Source organism: Bubalus bubalis, chromosome 15 (assembly GCF_019923935.1).
Source record: "Bubalus bubalis isolate 160015118507 breed Murrah chromosome 15, NDDB_SH_1, whole genome shotgun sequence".
In the NCBI taxonomy this organism is placed as follows: Eukaryota; Metazoa; Chordata; class Mammalia; order Artiodactyla; family Bovidae; genus Bubalus; species Bubalus bubalis.
Window position 1 is genome coordinate 61,025,898 of NC_059171.1, and position 24,310 is coordinate 61,050,207.

A 24,310-nucleotide genomic window follows, 5' to 3' on the forward strand; every position below is an offset into this window, starting at 1 on the left:
GACCCCTGCTCTTTGTTCCTGAGTCCATGCCAAGGTGATTTACGTGTGTGAAAGAAAGAGAGTATTTTTCACATTCTGTTCTGACCCAGAATGAGAAATGTGATGCTCAATAGTTATTATTTTGTAGAAATCGATGGTAGTCAATGTCCTCGTTGTGAAGGTAGCAGAAGGTGGCCACACTGAGTCAGAATAAGGATGATGGCTCTTTCTGTACAGTGTCTCATTCTCCTGACTAATCTGAAGAGCAGGATTATTACCAAAGTTTCTAGAGAAGGAAATTGAAGCCAGATGGAGTGAACTTGCTGTTCTTTGGTCATATAGAAATTAAGTAATGGGCCTGGGTGGCAGGACCAGGTGCCATCTCAGGATGGTGGGACCAGAGTTCTGAGCCTGGGTGCAGAACATGGCCAGTGACCATGCAAACCAGGGACGGATAGTCCTGGCTGTGCTTCCTGGGAGCTCTGCCGAGATGCTGCTCAGGGTCCCAGGGTGCTCTGTGAACCTGGGCTGCTCTCAACTCCACATACTCCACACACCCTCACACCCCACACCCACACAGCCCCAGACCCCACATGCCCCCACACAGTCCACACAACCCTACACCCCACACCCCATACATACTCCACACACACCTACAACCACAGCCCACACCCTCCATACCCCCTCACACACCCTCACACCCCACACCCACACAACCCCATACCCCACATACCCCCTCACACCCCACACACCCTCACACCCCATACACCCCCACACCCCCCTTACACCCCATACCCTCATACCCCACACCCCATACACTCCATACACCCTCCACACACCCCACACCCACACCCCACACACTCCACACACCTACAACCACAGCCCACACACTCCATACTCCCTCACACATGCTTACACCCTACACCCACACAGTCCCATATCCCACATACCCCCTCACACCCCTACACCCTGCACCCCACACCCCATACACACTCCACACACACCTATAACCACAGCCCACATACTCCACACCCCTCACACCCCATACACCCCCATACCCCATACTCCACATACCCCACACACTCCACGCACCCCACACCCCTACACCCCACACACCCCACACACCTACATCCCACACAGTCCACACAACCTCATACCCCACACCCACACAGCCCCATACCCCACATAACCCCTCACACCCCTACACCCTGCACCCCACACCCCATACACACTCCACACACACCTATAACCACAGCCCACATACTCCACACCCCCTCACACCCCACACTCACACAGCCCCATACCCCACATACCCCCTCACACCCCACACACCCCCACACCCCTACGCCTCACACACCCCACACACCTACATCCCACACACTCCACACCCCACACCCACACAGCCGCATACCCCACATACCCCCACACACCCCACACCCACACCCCACACACTCCCACACCCCACACCCCCATACTCCACACACCCTCACGCCCACACTCCATACCCTCCCACACCCCATACCCCACATACCCCACACACTCCACACACCCCACACCCTACACCCCACACACTCCACACACCCTCATACCCATACCCACACAGCCCCATACCCCACATACCCCCACATACCTTCCACACACCCCACACCCACACCCCACACACTCCACACACCCTCCACACACCCACACCCCCATACTCCACACACCCTCACACCCCACACCCCACACACCCCCACACCCCATACCCCACACACTCCACACGCCCACACCCCTACACCCCACACACTCCACACACCCTCATACCCCACACACTCCACACACCCCACACCCCTACACCCCACACACTCCACACACTCCACAAACCCTCATACCCCACATACCCCCACACACCCCACACTCCCCACACCCTCACACCACACACCCCCTATACCCCACACCCCCCATACCTCCCCACCCCCCACCCCACACAACACTCACGCCTGTACTCATGACCAGAAACTGGGTGATTATTTCTAATTCATTGTTATCTTGTTCATATGCACAACAGTTGCTTAATTTTGGTGGTAATTTTCAGAAAATATTGTCTGTCTCTCTCAGTGAAATGGCCTGTCCAGATGCCCCCTAAAAAAAAAATCCTGAATCTGGAAAAAACTCAAACTATCTCGAAAGGAAAGTGCTGAGAAATAACTAGAGCTGTCAGTTTTGTTCAACTGTCAGTTCTCCAAAGACTTCAGATGTTAAAAGTGCCAGATGCTATTATCTGTTATTCATGCTCTCATTATGTTCTGCTTTTTACTAAAATCAATATAAACTCCTATTGTACATTAAAGGAATTTCATCGCACCCATGCACTCTCTAAACACACATATATGTATGCCACATTTTCTCTTATGTATCGCCAATATAAATTATTATTTTCAAAAGGATGCTATAAATTTTGAAAAAAAAATCTGACAAATGATGTTGACATATTTTTTATGGTATGCAATTTAGGAGTTTATATGATATACAATGCTTCAGTAACAAAATTAAACATTCTTATAATGAGGGTCACCTGTATTTTAATACATATGCTCTCTGCAAGTTTCTAGAAGTAGAACGCTGAGCCAAAAGAAAAAAAAAAGGAGGAAGGGAGAGACAATTATTTCATAATGCGATTGCATATCCAAGAGTCCATAATTTTTTAAGGAAGTTACAAAATATTTAAAAGGTCATATCCAATAAAATTATTCTGTTGAAACAGCACCACATTTTACTGTGCTAAGTTAAATACCATATATTCTGCAAGAATTAATTTTGAATGTATTTGAGTCAAGTAAGTTAAGCTTTCATAGATGATTATTTCTTTCAGAATCTCTTATTCCCTTGTCTTCTACGGTGTGCAGATTCAACAAACAACAGCTGATAACCTTTATATGTTCATCTGTAAATGTACATGCCTTCTTAGAGATACTTTGCTAAGTTCTATCACAAAGAAAATAATAAAATAGCTCTTTTCTGCTTTATGCCATTTTTGTGAAAAATCTAACATCTGAACAGAAAAACAAAGTCTGTTTTTTGTCTTTCTTGTGAAGTCAGGATCAGTACTAAACTGAAAAGAAGGCCATGAAAATTAGTAATGATCCAACATTGCTTTTGGATCAATTAATAGCAATTCCATCCAGTGAGTAAAAGCATTACAAAATAACAACTTAGCAGAAGAGGTCATTGGATATACATTTGTAAAAGGCCAAGACGTTTTGTAAATTATAGTGGAAAACACTACCCAACGCTGAATCCAGGCACCTCCAAATGAAATGGATAATAGTGTATCTGGGGGCTTCCCTGGTGGCTCAGTGGTAAAGAATCCACCTGCCAATGCAGGAGATACGGGTTCGATCCCTGGTCCAGGAGGATCCCACGTACCTCGGAGCAACTAAGCTCGTGCGATACAACTACTGAGCCTGTGCTCTGGAGCCCAGGAGCTGCAACTCCTGAAGCACCTGTGCTCCACAAGCTTCTCTCCATGAGAGAAGCCACTGCAATGGGAAGTCCACGCACCGCAACTAGAGAGTAGCCCCTGCTCGCCACAACTAGAGAAAAGCCCAGGCAGTAATGAAGACCCAGCCCAGCAAATAAATAGCAAATAATATTTTTTAAAAAATAGTGTATCCAGTTTAAGGTCTTATAATTAGGAATTGCTTTGCTCTAGTCACATTGTGAAATGTGAAAGCATAAGCATCATTCACTTGTTTTCTATATATTTCACAGAAGCAGCATTAAAATAACCTTTCTCCTTGTACCTTAATAGACAGCGATCATCAAGCACCCATTTCTCTTTGTTTTTTAGCGGTATATGATTTTCTGCTACTAGTTTCAAACATTTATCAATAATTCAAAATGGAATACTCAGTATTTAATATGAAAAAAGAAATTAGACCAAACCAGGTTTTACTAATTTGCTCTGAAGATCCTGTTCCTTGAGGTCATTCATGCATGTTTTCACCACTGTGTGGTCTTGTGTAAAATAATCGATTGAACTGTTGTCCAGGTAATTAATTAAGGAGATTACATTTGCCTTTATAACTGAGATCAAGGCTTAGAATTTTTCTTAGGTTGGGAAAATCCACGGATTTTGTTTTCCATTGATTATGAGTGTCAACTCAGAATGATTAAAATTGTATTTACCCTTGCAATGTCATGTCCATGCAATTTAAATGAGATTTGCCTTCAATAACTCAAAATTGTTTTCTCATCTTAAATGGATCAATACTTTTGAGATTTAGGAGACAGTTTTTTTTTAATAGTTCAGTTCAGTTCAGTTCAGTCACTCAGTCGTGTCCGACTCTTTGCGACCCCATGAATCACAGCATGCCAGGCCTCCCTGTTTATCACCAAGTCCCGGAGTTCACCCAGACTCACGTCCATCGAGTCAGTGATGCCATCCAGCCATCTCATCCTCTATTGTCCCCTTCTTCTCCTGCCCCCAATCCCTCCCAGCATCAGAGTCTTTTCCAATGAGTCAACTCTTCGTATGAGGTGGCCAAAGTACTGGAGTTTCAGCTTTAGCATCATTCCTTCCAAAGAAATCCCAGGGCTGATCTCCTTCAGAATGGACTGGTTGGATCTCCTTGCAGTCCAAGGGACTCTCAAGAGTCTTCTCCAACACCACAGTTCAAAAGCATCAATTCTTCGGGGCTCAGCTTTCTTCACAGTCCAACTCTCACATCCATACATGACCACTGGAAAAACCATAGCCTTGACTAGACAGACCTTTGTTGGCAAAGTAGTTAACCTGATTTTAATATTAAATCCAGAAAGTATTACATTTACTGAATATAAGCTTAACGATAAAAGTAAACTAATTATGTGTTTGAGTGAAACCATCATGAGTTGCTTGACAATAATATATCAGATGGTAAATAAGTGATGTGAAAGGGTCAATGAGATTTCCTTATGAAATCAGGATCAATACTAAGCTTAAAAGAAGACCATGAAAATTAATGATAATCCAACAAGATAGTCCATCCAGAGAGTAAAAACATGAGAAAAAACCAACTTAGCAAAAGAGGTAAAGGAAAACAGGAAGTGATTGATGTCAGACTAAAAACAGGTGTCCAGAAAAATCAAGCTAAACGCTGCCGAGACATTGTGGACTCAGCCACTGTGCATTTAAGCAAATAGTTTAAATTTTATTTGCATATCAGGAAGGACATTCTAATAAGCTAAATTTATTTCTCAATTCTCTATTTAAAAATTAGTGATTCATTTTTTGCAGAATTTCTTTTGTTTTACCAGTGCCTACTGTGTACATGGCAACCCACTTCAGTATTCTTGCCTGGAGAATCCCAAGGACAGAGGAGCCCTGTGGGCTACATTATGTGGGGTCACAAAGAGTCAGACATGACTGAAGCGACTTAACACACTCACACACTATGTACATAAAGAACTATTTCCATGTTCTCCAGGAAATGTTTATTATACTGTAAAGCTCGAAATATATTGAAGTTAATATAGTAAAATATTAACTTAGTTACATGGCTCAAGAAATTCCTCTGTAGTTTTATCTGCCAACATGTGAACTTTTAAAAATTGTGTCTGTGAGTTATAATTTCTCATTCTTTACCAAGGATAAAGGTCCATGGCAGTCCGGGTGTACCCTTATTATTTTATTTATTTTGTGTACAAATCCGGTGAGGGGATGTCATCTAAGTCTTTAAGCCAGAACTCAGATTTGACCCCGATGACTTCAAATACAATTGTTTTTCCAGGGTTTCCTAACACCTTGTGTGCTTCTGTATTTTTTTTTTTTTTTTCCAGAAAGACCCAGTGAGCTCTCTAGAAAATTTAGAGGAAAAGAAGTTCTCTGGAGAGGCCTCCATACCAAGCCCTAAACCCAAGCTCCACACCAGAGATCTCAAGAAAGAACTCATCACGTGAGTGACCTGTGGTTCTAGAATGGAGACTCCTGATCAAAGCCTTGAGTAATAACACCTTGGCTTATGGAGTTGACTTGGCACTGTTTTAGGGCAATTTCGACTGACCGATAGTTAAATATGCTGTGTGTACCTAGATCTTTACTCAGAACTAAGAGGATAATGAAAAAAAGGTGCATAACTTGATCTTGTGCTAAGGGAATTAAAAGTCAAATTGAAAGACAAAATATGCAAAACAATTAGAAATGTTTATGTTCTGATCAGAGATCTTAATCGGACATTCCCTGACCTCAGAGGAGCCAAGTTAGGGCTAGAGGTAGTCTGTGTGAGTGTTAGTCACTCAGCTGTATCTGACATTTTGTGACCCCAAGGACTGTAGCCCATCAGGCTCCTCTGTCCATGGAATTCTCCAGGCCAGAATACTGGAGTGGGTTGCCATTCCTGTCTTCAGGGGATCTTCCCAACTCAGGGATCGAATCTAGGTCTCCCACAATGCAGGCAGATTCTTTACCGTCCAAGCCACCAGGGAAGCCCAGAAACTTTTAAAACTTCCTGCAGAATGTTATTTGGGAAGGGAGTTCATGGGTTTTGTTACATTCTCAAGGAGTTCTGTGACTCAGGAGAGTTGAAAGACCCAGGCAGGTAATACTGGTCAAGCTGCAGTGGGTTGTTCATCAGGAAGGGTTGCGTGGACCAGAAGGCCCTACGCTGAGCCCCAGGACCAGGCAGCCTGAAGAGAGACAGAGTCAGAAGGCAGGGGCAGGACAAGGGTCCTGAGAAGATGGCCTGGTTCAAGTTTTCCATAAACAGACCACAGGATGTTTGAGCAGAAACATGAGCTAGTGCTGGGCTATTTGGGGAAGAGCAGTGTGCAAAGTTCTTCTGAGGCCGTATGCATGTGGGGGACCGTCTGGGGTCAGAAAGATCTTCTAAAATGTTAACTAGAGATGCAAACGTGAGGTGTGGCCTGGGAGATGGTGCTCCTGGGGAAGACATATAGAAGGAAGGGGACAGAGTGCTCATCCCAGAATTTGAGAGCACGCATCCTGCTGGGACCTGAGAGGGTCAGAGACACCCACAAAGAATACAGACCTGGGGACAAGGAGGAAAATGATGGTCATGGGAGCTGAGAGCTCAGAAAATTCCCACTTGGGCCTTTGGTGGTTTCAAATGCCATAGGAAGTTCAGCCAAGTCAAAGCAGAAAAGGCAGAATGTCCAAGCATTGGGTTCCCTTACAAGAATAGTGTTTCCTGATGCCTGAGCGTCCCTGATCACTGTACCCCCTGGGAGGTGACCTGGGCAGCCAGGTACTTACGTCCTCATGGCCTGCTAGTCAAGTTTCTAAAATTTTTGTATGGATTTTGTTTCTGCAATATTATCTCAAAGATCCTCAAAAAGGGCCAATGTTTATCCTTTGAAGGCAGATTTTGGAAATTTCCATAGTTGTTTCAAACTAAATGTAGTGTGAAAAACTGATGATTAACCTGCATCACCATGTTGGAGAGAAAAATGAAGTGCAATTATGTTGTCATGGGCCCTTCTCATTGGTGCAAAGAGAAAGGGCTCCAAAAATGTGGTGAACGATTTTCAGAATGTAGTCATGAATTCCTAGGACAAGAACTCCTTAGAGGCCTTGTGGTTTTCCTCTTTTTTCAGGACAGGTGAGCACTGGGGTGGGTACCACACACTCCCACGAACCTGTGTCACACACAGGTTCTGTAAACAACTCACCCAGTCCTTATCATGCTTTATGTTTCTAACCGGTAAATGTGCCTTAATTGCTTACCAGAAACTGTTTGACTAGAGTAGATTTTTCAATGCTATGGGATCAACATAAATTCATTTAGATTTTGAGCGCCACTTACTGAGGGAACTAGCTGGTTTCCTTTCTCTAAACTGTGACGCTTTCCTTTGCAAATCTTCCCAGAACATATCACCCAACTGGCACATGTTACTGTGTAAGATTTCTCATCGAAGATCTGTAAATTAACCCAGCCATCAGAGCCCAACGCATCAGTTTTTCCTACTATGTCATTCCTTCAGCCTTTGCTTTATTGCTTGACCTCTTTAAAGCACAAAGCTTCAACAAAATAATTAGCCACTATTTAAACGCATGCTTTATCATTATACTTCCTAAATGCACACTTTATCATTATACTTTCTAAGTAATTTATCACTGTCTGGCTTAAAAATCATTGGCACTTTTTTGCCTCTCCTGGCAGTATTAATAAGGATGATTAAAAAAAAAAAGAAATAAAATTTAAAGTGAAATAAAATAAACGCAATGCTGTTTTGGCACACCAGGTGGCGATGTATTTCCAAAGTGGGAATTCCCAGGCTGTTAGAAGCCATCCCTCACGCTCTGAATATTCCAGCGGCATAATGATCAGAAAAGACTGTTTCTCTGTTGAGCGGGCGACTGGCACTTGCGGGATAACTCAGCTCAGATGTGAATTATTGTTCTCTTTTTTTTGTTTGCATATATTTGTAGTTTTTAATTTTCCTTCCTGATGTTTTAAGAAGGTGGTGGGCAGAGAGCTGGCTGGTTTAGCTCAGATCAAGCTCTGAAAATTAGGCATCTCTCGAGAGATGGAGGTGTTCTACTCTTATGGTTTCTTTAGACTACCTGAGAATGATTGGAAAGTAGCTTACAGGAAAAATATACTGAGAAGGTGACATTTCAGAAATCTTGAATGTCATAAGACTATCCCCAGATACTCCTCTAAAGGGACAGAGTCTGATTCCACACATGGGTAAACCTCTCCATAAGGCAGGGTGCCTAGAACATCAGAAGGCATGACTGACATAGCTGATGCTTCCTCTGATTATTGGCACCGTCATAAAGGCCACTGAGTGGGCGGGGGTTAATCTGCTCACCCCCAGCAACATTTTAGTAGTGTCAGAGAAAAATAAATGGCTGAGAAACCAAGGTATACCTGTTAACTATGGGAGTAAACCTGTTCAGAACAACTATCCTCTTTCATTATTTTTAAACCACACATAAGATACACAGAATGTGACCATCTTCTCAGATGAATGAAGTGCCTGGGACAGACTCTGGGCAGGTGGGTGGGAGAGACTACTGCTTAGGTTGTTGATTCGTGAGTGTCTTTGGTGAGTTCAAACCTTAGGATGAAACTGATCACAAGCTTTATTAACTAGACCTCTTAACTATTTCTGTACTGTCAGCAGCTTTCCCATCTGAAATGTCAATTTATGTGTCAGCCATAGGTAGTATTTTCAAAGATCTTTTTCAGGTGATTTCTAACATGTTTATGAAGCTACTACATTATCTTTCTCTTTAAAAATTTACAAAACTTTCTGAAATCTATGATGTAGTTGGTACCAGTAATCCTAAGAGCCACTATCATGATAAAGCATGGGTTTATAATAATTATTTTTTAACTCGTGTTTTCAAAGAAATAGAACAGCATTGACTGTTGACTCTCACCCATCACCAGAAAACATGTTTTAGCATCACTTTCTGGCATCATTCTGAATCAGAGAACTGATACAAGGCTGGAAACTCATAATTTAGGACCATAAGTTTCTTCTTGAGCTTTTCAGGTGGCTCAGTGGTAAAGAACCCACCTGCCAATGTAGGAAACATGTGTTTGACGCCTGGGTTGGGAAGATCCCCTGGAGGAGGAAATGGCAACTCAGTCCAGTATTCTTGCCTGGAGAATTCCATGGATAGAGGAGTCTGGTGGGCTACAGTCCATGGGGTCGCAAAAAGTGGAACATGACTGAGCAGCTAAGCCCATACAAATTTCTTCTTAGCGAGTTTGCGGGTCCTTATACAGCTACATCCTTAGTTCCTTATTTACTTTAGCTTCTGCACATCTCACATGTGTTGCTGCTGCTGCTGCTGCTAAGTCGCTTCAGTCATGTCCAACTCTGTGCGACCCCATAGAAGGCAGCCCACCAGGCTCCCCCATCCCTGGGATTCTCTAGGCAAGAACACTGGAGTGGGTTGCCATTTCCTTCTCCAATGCATGAAAGTGAAAAGTGAAAGTGAAGTCGCTCAGTCGTGTCTGACTCCTAGTGACCCCATGGACTACAGCCTACCAGGCTCCTCCGTCCATGGGATTTTCCAGGCAAGAGTACTGGAGTGGGTTGCCATTGCCTTTAACTTGTCTTAAAAGAGAAGCTACCACATTCTTAACCAGTCAGGCAGAGCCAATGCCCCCATGAATGCACCTAATCCCGATTCTGTGTTTTTATTGACCCAGCTGTCCGACACCAGGATGCGATGGGAGTGGCCACGTCACGGGCAACTATGCATCTCACCGCAGGTAGCTCACCGTCTGCTGAGTCAGGCTCCATCATCCCATCCTCTTCAAGGACTTGTCCTCAGCCCTTCTAGAAAGACATTCTCTCCATTGGAAATTGGAGGCTGAGTTAGTTGGGTGTTTGGCTCATTTTGTTTCTCAGAAATAAAGCTAACTTAAATCTTCAGTCTTTCTACTTATGTTGTAAAGAAATTATACTTTTACGATCAAAAATGATTTTCTGATCCTGTGGTGCAGGCTACAACCCAGAAGCTAGGGTTCACCTCAGGCTGTGGTCCCATTTAGCTTTACACAAAACCTAGGTAGGAAGGACAGCAGTGACCGGGCTGACCCTTCACGCTGTGGGGACTTCCTCCCCCGGGCCGGCGGCTGGTGCAGGAGTAAAGAGACAGCGGAGCAGACAGTGAGAGCTCGGCCCTTCCACTCTCCTGCGTCACTGTGTGGTTCGCTGTCCCTCTGGCTGTGGCTTTAACCCTGAGCACCATCCCTCAGGATTCAGACAGAGGGTTCTCTGGGTCGGTCATCACTAGGGTCTGCGTGTCCCTGGGTAAAGCCCCTGGCTTGGTAAATAGCAAACCACAGTCTACAAGAAGTAGTCCAGGTGTCCAAAGCCTGATCCAGCTAACCCGGGTTCAGACCTGGTTCTTTTTCCCAGACACCTGTCCATGGGTTGAACGTGGGTTTGTTCAGAATCTGAGGCTGCCCCCCGGGTCAGGCCTGCATGTGGCAGCGTGTCTCTATTTTTGCCTCTCTCCTCCCTCTTCAGTGTTTCTGGATGTCCCCTGGCGGATAAGACCCTGAAATCCCTCATGGCAGCCAACTCTCAGGAGCTCAAGTAAGTGTGGACCCAGCCTCTGCACCTGTGTCTGGCCAGGGTGGTCCTAACCAGGGGCAGATGGCACCTCAGTAAACCACAGCCACGTACCCTCTTACCGAAAGTACACAACTAAAATCAAGTCCCTGAAATTTAGTTTAGTTCATTTACTGGCCTTGGAAATGTACTGGCCTTGAGCAAAAGATGAGAACCTTGCATGATGTTGACAGGTGCCCAGTGGTAAGTTGTGGGTCAAATCTCAGGTTATTCCAAAATAAGGTTAAAAAGAAGAAAAGAAGAGTGCAGGATAACAACAGATACAGTTTCTCCCAAGCATTGGGAAGTAGTTACATATCAGCATTTCCTTTTTTTATTATTATTTTTTAATATAAATTTATTTATTTTAATTGGAGGCTAATTACTTTACAATATTGTATTGGTTTTGCCATACATCAGCATGAATGGATTCTTAGCCAAAACCAGTTGTATTTAAGCAAAAAGAACCCCCCAAAATTGGCTCATCCTGTTTTTGAATACCTGGCTCTGTGCTGTATTGTGGGACCCACTCTTCTGCCATGCCAACAGGGCCCCAGCTCTGCTTTCATTTTTCCAGGTGTCCTACCCCAGGCTGCGACGGTTCAGGGCATGTGACTGGAAACTATGCCTCCCACCGCAGGTAGGACAGACCCCTGCCCCCAAGATGGAGATCAAAGGGGCAGCAGCATACCATGAGATCACACACTTCTCTCTTGCTTTTTGTTGGGTCCCTGCTTCAGCCTGTCCGGCTGCCCTCGTGCTAGGAAAGGTGGTGTCAAGGTGACTCCTACCAAGGAAGAAAAAGAAGACCCTGAACTCAAGTAAGTGACCCGGCTTCAGGGCAGAAGCCTAACGAGGGTCAGCGGGCAGGACTTGGGATCCAGGTTGGGAGGTGGCTGGGGACCCAGCATCACGAGTGCTGGAACAGCACAGACAGAGCGGTCAGGGGCTGGAGGAAACCTCCACTTCCCCACCTGTGCTCGCTCGGTTCTCAGATGCTGCAGAAGGAGTAGGGGGTTTCTTTTTTCAGTTTGTTTCAAAAGGAAGCCTCCTGGGGATGTGCCCTGGTGTCATCAACATGGTTGTACCTCCCCTGGAACTTCCATTCTGCCTAAGACACAATTTTATCTAAATTGAATTCCCTCCTCTGAGAAATATGCCTCAAGCCTTGGGTGATGGGCTTCCCAGGTAGCCCTAGTGGTAAAGAACCCATCTGCCAATGCAGGAGACTTAAGAGATGTGAGTTCCATCCCTGGGTCAGAAAGATCCCCAGGAGGAGAGCATGGCAATGCACTCCAGTATTCTCACCTGAGAATCCCATGGGCAGAGGGGCCTGGTGGGCTACAGTCCATAGGGTCAGGAAGAATCGGACACGACTGACGGGAGTTGGCACAATGACTTGATAAAGTGGGATGACAGCTCTCTTCTCCAGATAATGCATGACAGTTGCTTAGCTCAGAGCCTGGGGACCATTGTCACTGCCGGGACCCATTGTCTCCCTGGTTGAAGGTAGACAGCATCTACCAGACATCTGGTAAACCCTGTCATCTCCCTTAGTTGATTCCTGTGTGATTTGAACTCACCATCACCTCCTCGATTTGGTCACAGCGCCTCACCTGGGTTATCTCATCTCCCCCAGCAGCTAATGACTGTGTTATGTTTCTCTAGATGCCCTGTGATTGGGTGTGACGGCCAAGGTCACATATCAGGTAAATACACGTCCCACCGCACGGCGTCTGGATGTCCCCTGGCTGCCAAGAGACAGAAGGAGAACCCGATCAATGGGGCACCCCTCTCCTGGAAGCTGAACAAACAGGAACTTCCCCACTGCCCCCTGCCAGGCTGCAATGGGCTGGGCCACGTCAACAATGTGTTCGTCACCCACAGGAGGTGAGCTTTGCTGTCTGTCATGTGGTTGCTATGATTGATTGTCATTTGCTGGGTTGGGGGGAAAGACCCCCCAAGGTCAGAAATGTTCGAGCAATGAGCACCTTAGATTTCAAGCAATAAGTCTTGCCAGAGAGATATTAGACCAGTTTGAAAGATGGAAAATGTTCTTTTCTCTATTTCTGAAATTCACTGCTCGACTTTCAGGTACTTTCAAAACTGTGCTTGTGTCTTTTGTCCTCAAATGTTGCTCATGCCACTGTTTTTCGGATGGTTCTCTCTTTCAAGGGTTTGTTTTACTTCTGGGTGGTGACCCAGAAGGTGGTGACCCAACGAGTCTCTGATGTCGTATGGTTGTGAAGCTTCATTTTACTCATTGGTGTCATTCCCTTCTGCTCACGAACTGGCTCCATTTCAGACCAAATGGTAGATAGTTTGCAGCTGGGAAGCTATGACTCGTCCCAGCAGCCAGAAAGAAAAGGACACAGCCACTGATAAGTACACAGAGGACGAGAGAGGTTCAGAAAAGCCTTTCTAGCTTCCCAAGTACTCAGCTCCTTCTCCACTCAGTGGCATGCGCTTCACCCCGGCCCGTGGCCAGGAACACTGATCCTAGCCCAGGTGTCATCCTCATTCCACCTCAAGGAGAGGACCTGGAGGGTTCCTGCATGCTTCTCCGGGCACTGGACCCTTCCCGTCGTGGGGCTATGGTTCACGATGCAGATTTAAGATCTGATGAAGCACGAGGGAGTCCTGGCGCTCTGCTCATGGGCAGGATGCAAACACAGCAAAGCTGATTCCATTCCCAGGTGCGTGTCTGTATGTCGGGAAATGAGGTTCTCTTCTCTGAGAGTCACACCTGCTTGTAGAGGAATCTGGACTCTTTATCCTTTAACATTTATTTATTATTTACTGATTTATTTGGCTGTGCTGGGTCTTAGTTGCAACATACAGGATCTTTAGTGGTGGCCTTTGGGATCTAGTTCCCTGACCAGGGATTGTACCTGGGCCCTCTGTATTGGGAGTGTGGAGTCTTAGCCACTGGACCACCAGGGAAGTGCCCCTGAACTCTTCCAGTGGTTGCTTTTCTGATGGTTCTCAGATGTCTGAGCACGTTCACAGCAGCACACACTGTTTTCTGCTGGGTCTGCACTGCCATCTCCTATTTAGGAAGGACAGTCACAAATCAGGTGAGCCCAGTGGCACACGGGCTCCACAGCGGCCATGCTTCCTTATCACAGAGACCGTAATATCCATGTTGACATCAATAATGAAACTTCAATGCTGGACAGTGGCGAGCACATCCCTCAGTTAGAATTCTCTGTAAACACCTGGATAGTCTTACATGATGACACCAAGGCCTGATGAGGGTGCAGGGACCCTCAGGGCTGTGGATGGAGGAGGAGGAGCTGAAAGAACTCTGTCGGGAAGCTGATGTATCAGGTGTAATGGGGCAGGTGAGCAAGGGTGCCCTGTCATCCAGCTGCCGGCTCAGACCCAGAGACACCACTGAACCTGGAGGCGGAGACAGACGTGTCCGAGGAGGTCTGCTCCCCTGACTCCAGGCCGGGGCCCACGCGCCCCCTACCCACCCCCCACCACGGTCCCCGAAGCACAGGAAACAGCAGTGGTTCCCCATGTGGGGCTGCTGATCCGTGTGGGCCTGAAGGCCCTCGAGGACTGGAGCAGGTACTGAGTGACACAGCACCAAGGGACACGTGTGTTGTGATTTTGTTTCCACCAAGTGAAAAAACATGTAGCAAAATCCCATTTTTAAAGAGTCAGGTAATTACTCCTCTATAGTTGGAGTCAGTGGCCGTCTCTGGGGGCCAGGAGACAGCTCTTGCTAAGGGGCTGGTGAGGCTTGAAAGCGTGTTCTGTGTTTGCAGGTAAACGCATGGTAAACCCCTCAAGGCTGTTCTTTCAACTGCAGATATGCATTGTGTGTATCTATGTACAGGCTGTTTATTTTGTAATGTGAAAAAGCAAATTAGGAGCTCAAAAAGTATAGGCTGCAATATTAATGCAGAGATATTATTTTATAGGAGAGAAACAATTAAGAGTTTAGACAAATGAATAATTCAGATTGCACTGCTTTTCAGTCTTGCTACTCAGAGAGCCTGAACGTCACCTGGGGAAATTCTCTTTGAGGTGGAATGCTTTTCTTTTATGCTTATGGGATTTCATACAAGTAATATAATAGAATGCCTAGCTTATTGCCTGGCACATAATAAGTGTTTGACACAGACTATTTCCTTTCCCTTTTGAACAGTTGTATTAATGTATGTGCATATATGCAATAATTCATTACAGTAGGGATGACTTGTGCTGGGATCACACTACTGGCCTACGATACACCTTTATCTGTCCTGTTCTTGCCTCTAACATCCTGACGTGGTTCGGTTGTCTTTCCCATCTCTGCCAAAGGCCAGCTGCCATCCAGGTTGCTCTGTCCTGGCAGAGAGCCTGTTCCAAATAAGTTCCTCACACTGTTTATTCCTTTAAACCCTCACAAACCCCATGAGCTACAGGCGCTGTGGTTGCCTCCGTTGACAGACAAATTGTTGTGTAGGGAAGTTCAAGAATTGCCCCGTGCACAGCTCACAGCATCAGGACACAAAGCCCCTCTCGTGAGCTAGGTACCAGCCCACCCCTGGTGTTTCCTGGCTCCTTCCAACCACCAGGCAAACACTCCTGCAGATTCCTCTTGGGCATCCTCTAAGGCACGGTCTGTAACTTTTCCCATTTGAGATTCAGCAAAACGAGAACAATTATGAAGGACAGTTACCTGTGCATGACGTCAGTGTTGTGTTTGTTGTTTTTGTTTCATCACTAAGTCATGTCTGACTCTTTGCAACCCCACGGACTGCCACATGCCAGACTTCCTTGTCCTTCACTATCTCCCGGAGTTTGCTCAAACTCATGTCCGTTGAGTCAGCGATGCCATCCAACTGTTTCATTCTTTGCCGCCCACTTCTCCTCCTGCCATCAATCTTTCCCAGCATCAGGATTACATGATAAGTACTTTACAACCTTGCTTTGCGTCTTCATGTTACAAACCTCCACTTTGAAAGAATGGCAACTGAGGTGACAAATGGTGTTGTATTAAATACACAAACACACACACACGCTCATGGATGTTCGAAGCTGAAAACCAGAAGTCCTGGGACTAAATATAACTCATTTATTACTAGATATAACTGTCATTTTATTGAAGATTATAAATACACAGGGACGTCCCTCACACAAATGTGTCACCTGCAATTTCATTATAACAGAGCAGACAAAGATATAGTTTAAAATTGCCTTCCTGTACTTTCATAGCACTGTGAATTTGGTCCAAGCCATATAAAGCACATCTTTCCTGCCTTTACAAAGCATTGCCCAGACCCTGAAGGTGACGCCCGGCCAACCTCCCCTTTCCCTGAGCAGCAAGAACTGAGCCTTATGGAGGACCTGGCCTCCTCAAAAGAAAAAGGAACTTTAAAAATATTTTTAAGCCCCAGTTTTCTTAAATTTAGGATTTGTTTCATATCCTTGGAGATACAAAATACCCAGTGGCATTTTTAAAAATTTTTCTTGGCCCGGCCACAAGCATGTGGGATCTTAGTTCCTCCACCAGGATGTAGCCTGTGCCCCTGTGTTGCAGGCTCGGACTCTTAACCCCTGGCCCACCACGGAAGCCCCCAGTGGCATCTTTAGGCCGGAGTCTTGCATCTGTCGTGAACTCTACTCGATGTCAGTCCCGTGGCTGTGGGGCTTCACTGACCATCCACACAACCGCTCCTCTCACCCCGTGTTGTCTGGATAACCCAGACCCTCAAGGGAAGAGTCAGAGAACTCTCTGGAGGCGTTAACATCCATCTTGTTCCCAGCCTCCCGCAGGTCACTTTTAAAGTCCCATTTACCAACTAGACAGTAATCCTGTTTGTGACCCTTTTCTCAGAACACAATAGGTGACATAAAAGAAGACAGACTGGCAAAAACTTCCCAGAAAAAGAAAGAAAGATAATGCAGCGTATAGAGGCCACTCTTTTTTTTTTTCACATCTTCTTTCTTTTTTTTATTGGAAGATAATTGCTTTATAATATTGTGCCAGTTGAGGCCACTGTTTATATGAGCAGTTTCCAAAACAGAATATCATGGTCACAGTTCAGTTTCTGCTTTTCCATTATTTTATTTCCCTGTGTAAAATATTTCATAATTTATCACGTCTCGGAAAACCACACAGCCTTCCTTTTACATGTAGTAAAATACATATCTAGTATTAGTTCATATCATCTTAATATAGAATAATTTTAAATTCTTCAAAAAATGCATGCACTCTACAAGCGTTTACTAAGGGTTTTGCTTCAGAAATATCCTCTTTCATTCTACCAAATGTCCTAATCTTTGGATGGAAAATGATTGTTTCATGAATAATTAGTAACCAAATTTCCATGGGAAAAAATATTTTCAATGGTTGATTATTATAATTTTTAAATTTTATTTCAAAGTTGTTGATCCAAAAATATAACAAATGACAAAAAATTAATGGCTGCTTAGAACAAAAAATCATCTCATCACGTCCAACAGAAAACATGTTTTGTTCAATGTTGTCATTATCATTTTGGTGCAATTTAAATAAAACAGATGAAAGAAGCAGGCCTGAATGGAACAGCTTTGTAGGAAAGATATATAAACAGTCTATAGGACAGTGTACTGCGAGCAATGAGGGCACCTAAATGTGCCTGCAGCCCCTCCTTTTATTTTCCTGTCGGGTACCTGGCCCAGCAGTAAAGAACCTGCCTGCCAATGCAGAGGACGTGGGTTCGATCCCTGGGTTGGGAAGATCTCCTGGAGAAGCGAACGGCTACCCACTCCCGTATTCTGGCCTGGAGAATTCCACAGACTGTATAGTCCATGGGGTCTCAAAGAGTTAAACATGGACTGAGCGACTTTCACTGCTTTTGTTTTAGGAGATATTGTTACTCTCTGCACAGAGACTGCAGACTATAATGTAATGAGTAGGCAGGCAAAGACTTAAAGAGTATGTAGTGAATACAAAATTTTAATTTTTCTAAGAAATAATATGGGTTTCACCCACTGGTGTAATTTTCACTTTCACAGCTTGTCTGGATGTCCTCTCAATGCACAAGCCATCAAGAAGGGCAAGGTCTCTGAAGAACTAATGACCATCAAGGTCAAAGCATCTGGAGGTAGGACAGGGTGGGGCCACGACCCCCAAGGTTTGGCCCCCCGAGGGGCCTACATCCAAACCCTGCTCCATGCTGGAAGTGCTATTTGAATGGGCAAGAAAGACGCTTCCCTGAAATTTGAACTAAGCTATAACTTTCTCTAAAAAACAATGTCTTGGTTTTTTCCTTATTTTTTAATAAGGATCTCCAACAAAGAAAATCGGGCAATGATGCTGGATGAATTAGGGTACACTGGTTGAACTTTTGTCCTTCAATCTTAAAATGACAGTTTTTGTATGAGCCTGCATGTGTGTGTGTTCCTGGTATGAGCCCTCTTTCAAATTTCAAGGTCTGGGCACCCATGTTTGAATCCTTCCTTACCTTTTATCCTATACCCAGAATGATATTTTTATGGTGAATCCAGATGGTTTAATTCAGCATCTATGTCTCTATTTCCCTGCATGCTTTCCCAGGGTCGACCCCCGACACAGTGGCTAAGCCATCCTCCCTACTGGAGTCTTCTCATGTCCCTCTGATTGCCAAGTACTTTTCTTGAGTTCTCATCAGCGTTTTCTCAGGCTTGCGTTCTTCTCTTACAAGATCATCCTAACGCATCTGGGGAACAGAGGCGAAGTCATTACTTGGCTTTATCGATTTTAGTCAACGGCATCTTTGGAACTCAGTTCTACACAAGTCTGAAAGCATTGCTCCATCTTTTAAATCCATGCGTGACTCTTAGAAACAGTGGCTTGTTTCCAGGCTGTGCTTCCATGCACAATATGCCTTGTGCACCTCGCACATCCTCCTGTTGTAGGTGTGTAACATTTGCCCCAGGGGTGGCCCTAGGAGTAGAGTTGCTCGGCCGTGGAGCCTGCGAGGCCCAGCTTCAGTAGGTGATACACCGTTGTTCCAGAGCAGTGACCCAGGAGGGTCCCAGAGGCTGTACCTCTTCACATAAGCGGTCGATTCCCACCCAGCCTGCTTCCAGGCATTGATCTTACTAAATCTAAATGCTGGTGATCACATTTATCCTGCTGAATTGTCATCTTCTGGTTTAGAGTCATCATTCTGGACTGTTGAGATGACTTTAAATCCTGCTTCTGGCATCTGAATATCAGCCACTATTCCTAACTTTTAAAATCTTTAAAATGCACTCATATTCCTCCTATAAAAGAATGACGGGAAGATAACCCTGTTCATTGAGAACCTGTTGTCTGTTCAGCACTTTATGTTTTTTTGTGTTAATTCTCACAGCATTTTATTGAAGCACGAGGAGGTGAAGTGACTCAACTTCAAGAACAAGGGTCAGACAGTGTTCAGACTCCAAAGCCACACTGCCCCCACACCACATTTGCTTCTGATTAAAGTCCATGAAGAAGTCAAGCTATGGGTCCCTGGGCTCGAACCCACCTGCCAGGACCCCCTCTGCCTCTAATAGTGGCTCCCTACGTTTGGTCACTAATCAGCACAGTCCAGGTGCTCCTGTCCTGGTAGCATTGTGCACAAGAGGATTCACAGGCCTTGGATCTCAGGTCAGCCCTGCCCCTTCCCTTGGCCCCAGCCAGCTGATGTGGTCATGTCAGTGGTCAGTGAGCCTCCTTTAGGCCCTGTGAGGCTCTGGCCTTCTTCGCGGGAGGGGTGATGACACCTGCCCCACAGGGTCCAGCCAAGTTCCAATGAGACCTTACTTGTGAACCCATCTGGCAGCAGACCTGGAACACAGCAGAGCTACACTGAATGCTGGGGCATTTCTTACCAAGGGAGTCCATCCTGCAACACTTTGAACCCACTTTCTTAGAATCTTGGACATGGATTTGGGTAAAAATTCAACATTTCAAGTTAAAGTCTCACTTTCATTTGCCAAGTCGTGTCTGACTCTTTGCAACCCCGTGGACTGCAGCACACCAGGCTTCCCTGTCCCCCACCATCTCCAGAGTTTGCCCAAGTTCATGTCCATTGTATTGGTGATGCCATCCAACCATCTCATCCTCTGTCGCCCTCTTCTTTTGCCTTCAATCTTTCCCAGCATCAGGGTCTTTTCCAATGAGTTGGCTCTTCGCATCAGGTGGCCCAAGTATTGAAGCTTCAGCTTCAACATCAGTCCTTCCAATGAGTATTCAGGGTTGACTTCCTTTAAGATTGACTGGTTTGATCTCCTTGCAGTCCAAGGGACTCTCAAGAGTCTTTTCTAGCACCACAGTTCAAAAGCATCAATTCTTTGGCACTCTGCCTTCTTTACGGTCCAGCTCTCACTTAGCAAACCACACATTAAACATAGATGGATTCACATTTGTCAGTCTTCTTTTTTCACTTTGAAATGAAACAATCTGACTTTTTACAGGTATAGAGAGTGATGAAGAAATTAGGCATTTGGATGAAGAAATAAAGGAACTCAACGAGTCCAACCTTAAAATTGAAGCCGATATGATGAAACTCCAGACACAGGTAAAAAGAAATAAAGAGGGAAGGGGATAAGGATGGGACAAGACCCACTTGGTGCCCTGTCCTTCCGAAATCTGCTTCCACGTTCCCAAGTTCTCTCCCTTTCAGATCACGTCCATGGAGAGCAACTTAAAGACCATCGAGGAGGAGAACAAGCTGATAGAACAGAACAATGAGAGCCTGCTGAAGGAGCTGGCGGGGCTCAGCCAGGCCCTCATCTCCAGCCTTGCGGACATCCAGCTCCCACAGATGGTCAGTCTGAGGCCACGGCTCTCTCCCCATGCCCCCAGGCTCCCTCCCAGGGCTAGAGCAGAGGGGTGGCTCGGGCTGGTCACTCGGTCCTTCCACTCGTGTGCAGTTTCCACATGTCCAGGGGCTGTTCAGTTTGAGCCATCAGGTCAGGGAGAGGAGGTGCCCCAGCACACAGAGAGCAGGAGGTGAACAAACCTGACTGTGGATCCCATCATCACCTAGAAGGACAGAGAAAGGGGGAAAAGAGCCTGCCTCTGACTCTCAGAAGGGGAATGTGGACAAAGGGGTTGGAGGATGAAAGAGGACAATTCCCACCAGACAGCTGTCCCCCCACCCCCACATCCCTTCTGTCCCAGCTCAGGGCGGTCTGGGGAAGCTTCTGGCACGAGCAGGGCCTCCCCTCCCCTGCCTGGCCTGCACCCCCTTCCACAGACGAAGTCTCTGTGCTGAGCTCATGCACACAGGAGCTGAGGCTGAGACCCCTCCTCGGGAGAAGGGGTGCAGAAGGGGTGCAGCTGGGAGGGGCCTGACCCAGGAGCCAGACCTCCACCCTATGTGGCTCCAAGCTTTTCCCAAAGTATAGACAGTCGGTCGGCCTTCCCAGATGGCACTAGTGGTAAAGAACCCGCCTGCCAATGCAGGAGACGTAAGAGACGTGGGTTCAACCCCTGGGTTGGGAAGATCCCCTGGAGTAGGGAATGGCAGTCCATTCCACTATTCTTGCCTGGAGAATCCCATGAACAAAGGAGCCTGGTGGGCTACAGTCCATGGGGTCTCAAAGAGTGGGACACAACGGAAAGGGACTTGGCACACACACACAGATAAGTGGTCACACTCACCCCGCTAGCTGAGTGAAGAGCCAGCCCACCACACACTCACCCCTGACTCTCCCTGAACTCCGACCACCACACGGGTCCCCTCACCCCTCCCCAGGCTCCAGGGTCAGAATACCACACCCCGTAGACCTGCTTCCCCTTTCCCAGCAGCCCAGGTCACGTGACTGGAGCCCCATGTTCTGTCCTCCTTCAGGGGCCCATCAGCGAGCAGAATTTCGAGGCGTATGTCAACACGCTCACAGACATGTACAGCAACCTGGAGCGGGACTACTCGCCGGAGTGCAAAGCTCTGCTGGAGAGCATCAAGCAGGCGGTCAAGGGCATCCACGTGTAGACCGCAGTGCCCCAGCCCTGGGGAGCCCTGCCAGCCTCACAGACGCACCTGGAGGGGCTCCAGGCCACCCGGGCAGGCAGTGGCCATATTGCATTTACGATTGCAACATTGCACTAATTTTTCCCCCCCCAGCTGACGTGAAAAGGAAAGAAAAACTATGATAGACTCTTTGGATGAAAAAGCAATGCAGTCAAATATTAGATCTTATTTATTTTCATATGTTTTCCTTTTATTCCTTCATTGCACTCTTTTGGGTTTTTTTTTGTACAGTATATGTAAAATAAATGTGACATTTTTATATTTTATTTATTTCTAATCAAAGAGTTTTTTATCTTTTAACTGCATTTTGAAGTCTGCCATATTTTTACAAGTGTGTTTATTAATTTATTTTCCAATAGAATTTAAATATTAGAAATGCTATTCTCAAATCACATATCTGGCTGGGTTTAAAGGAGAAGACAAAAAAAATATGAAGGAAAATCCTTGTCTAAGGACTGCACTGTGGACCAGTTTAATTGTTATTGCACACTCTACCCCCCACCCCCAACCCCTTCACGAGCTTTGTGTTTTCGAACGGGCTTGGGTAAAATGCGTGGAGGGACACAGATAAAAGGCGCTCACTCACAGGATGTGTGCCCTACAGAAGCACAGTTGACTGAAAACCAGCCTGTTTCAAATTTGTTAGCAATAATTAAATAGAGCAATCAGCAAAGTATTCCACTTGGCTGTCCGGTTTCAGTTCATATGAATTATTTATTTGAAATTACTTCAAGAAACAAGCTTTTTAGCGATGCAGGTTTGTCTATTTGTTTTTCAGGTTATACCAGATAGTTGGCGGCTCTTACCCCAGACGAGAAATAAGACTTGATGTAACTGGCCAGGCTTTCCTGCCACTTGTTGGTACAATACGCAAGGGACACTATTGTAGATTTGTACTTAGCAAATGTAAACGCACCCAAATGGAAAACTGTGTAGATACCATATCCCCTGAAATAGCATTTATCTTACTGGGTTGACTGGAAAGGAATGGAAAATACAGTCACACAAGCACCAATGATACCCGGATCTGAGTCATTGCTTTAAACACTGGCAACATTGTCTCAGCCCCCTGAGGCAAACAGACAGCTTTCGATTTGACGAAAGTCTTTCTGCAGACAGAGGAGTGCTGCAGAGTACACACACTCACACCCACAGGCACACAGACACGCTCACCGACACGAGATTGAGCCCTCGATCTCGCGTTTCTGGATGGATCAGAGGTTAGTAGTTGCTATAGGAAAGGCAATGTCTATTTCAGGGATTGTAAAGTAGTTAAGCATTGTTTCAAAAGTTTTTTTATATTTATTTTTTTTAAGAGAAAGGTATAGACAACCAGCTAAACTGCCTTTTTGCTGTGCACACACCCCGGGTGTGCGACGTGCCTCCGTGTAAATGGGCTTGATTTCTGTGCTGTAACAAAGTGTTTATTTTTCTTAGCAACATGGATGTGTATGTGGACTGGATGCCATGGCGCTCGCGGGCTTGCTGTTTCCCACCGTTGTCACTGATGCTGCACCAGCAGAAGCGCCATGCGCGGTACTTCCCCCCACCGTGACACTAGTCATTGTTCTGTATTAAGTGGGGCTTATCTTTGGTTTGGCGTCCATTGAAATCCTTGACTCTTAGTCTAGTGAAAATGAAATGTCTGTTCTTAGGTAGGAGCGGTGGGTATTTAAAAATCAACTTTAAGAAAAAAGAGCTAACGCGTGTGCTGTCTATTATAAACAGGACACCAAACGAAATTTTCTATCAAAGTTATGTATTTACAAACATTTTGCTATACAGTCCTCGATAGATGCATACAAATGAGTTCACTTATTACAAAGACAAAGGTTTAATTTGCTAAATATTTTAACGAGTTTGTTATATATTTTATTTAATTTAAAAGAAATCTTACCAACCTATGTATTTATTACCATAATTTACTGCGATTCAGGTGCGTTGATTTGTGTTCGCGTAGTTTGAACAGGATGGTTTTGTGAAGGATGTTTGTTTTTATTTGCCTCCTTTGTACTTGGTCTGTTTTGTAACGTGCACTGAATTTTTGTTTCTTTCCATGATGTTAATGATCGATACTATAAATTGGGTCTTTTGTAAACAAACAAACAAAAAAGGCAATGATGTATGCATTTTTTTAATTTGAAGTAGTTTGTATACCATTTCTTCAAACAATTAATATTTCTTACATCAAAGCAACCAATTGTGTTCAGTGCTGTACATTTGGTGTATGGTAGGAAATAAAAATGGAAAAGAGTTTCACTGTGGTCTTTCTCGAGCTGCTATATCGAGATGCTTGTGGCCAGCCC

The 24,310-nt window shown here is 45.4% G+C and overlaps 1 protein-coding gene across 3 annotated transcripts in view; it reads left to right on the forward strand.

The window, feature by feature from the left end:
• The window catches only part of LOC102412826 (suppression of tumorigenicity 18 protein), a 91,374-nt gene extending 67,283 nt beyond the window's left edge, over positions 1-24,091 (forward strand). For 2 of the 3 annotated variants that reach the window (XM_025265422.3, XM_025265423.3), the window contains exons 13-22: positions 5,779-5,894; positions 10,128-10,190; positions 10,954-11,022; positions 11,615-11,677; positions 11,778-11,858; positions 12,706-12,927; positions 18,034-18,122; positions 20,443-20,546; positions 20,652-20,795; positions 21,825-24,091. In XM_025265422.3, the coding sequence (XP_025121207.1) occupies positions 5,779-5,894; positions 10,128-10,190; positions 10,954-11,022; positions 11,615-11,677; positions 11,778-11,858; positions 12,706-12,927; positions 18,034-18,122; positions 20,443-20,546; positions 20,652-20,795; positions 21,825-21,965 (1,092 nt within the window). In that variant the 3' untranslated portion in view covers positions 21,966-24,091. The remainder of the gene's footprint in view (positions 1-5,778; positions 5,895-10,127; positions 10,191-10,953; positions 11,023-11,614; positions 11,678-11,777; positions 11,859-12,705; positions 12,928-18,033; positions 18,123-20,442; positions 20,547-20,651; positions 20,796-21,824) is intronic. The other variant, XR_006544995.2, reaches the window with a different exon arrangement.
• The last annotated feature ends 219 nt before the right edge of the window (positions 24,092-24,310 follow it).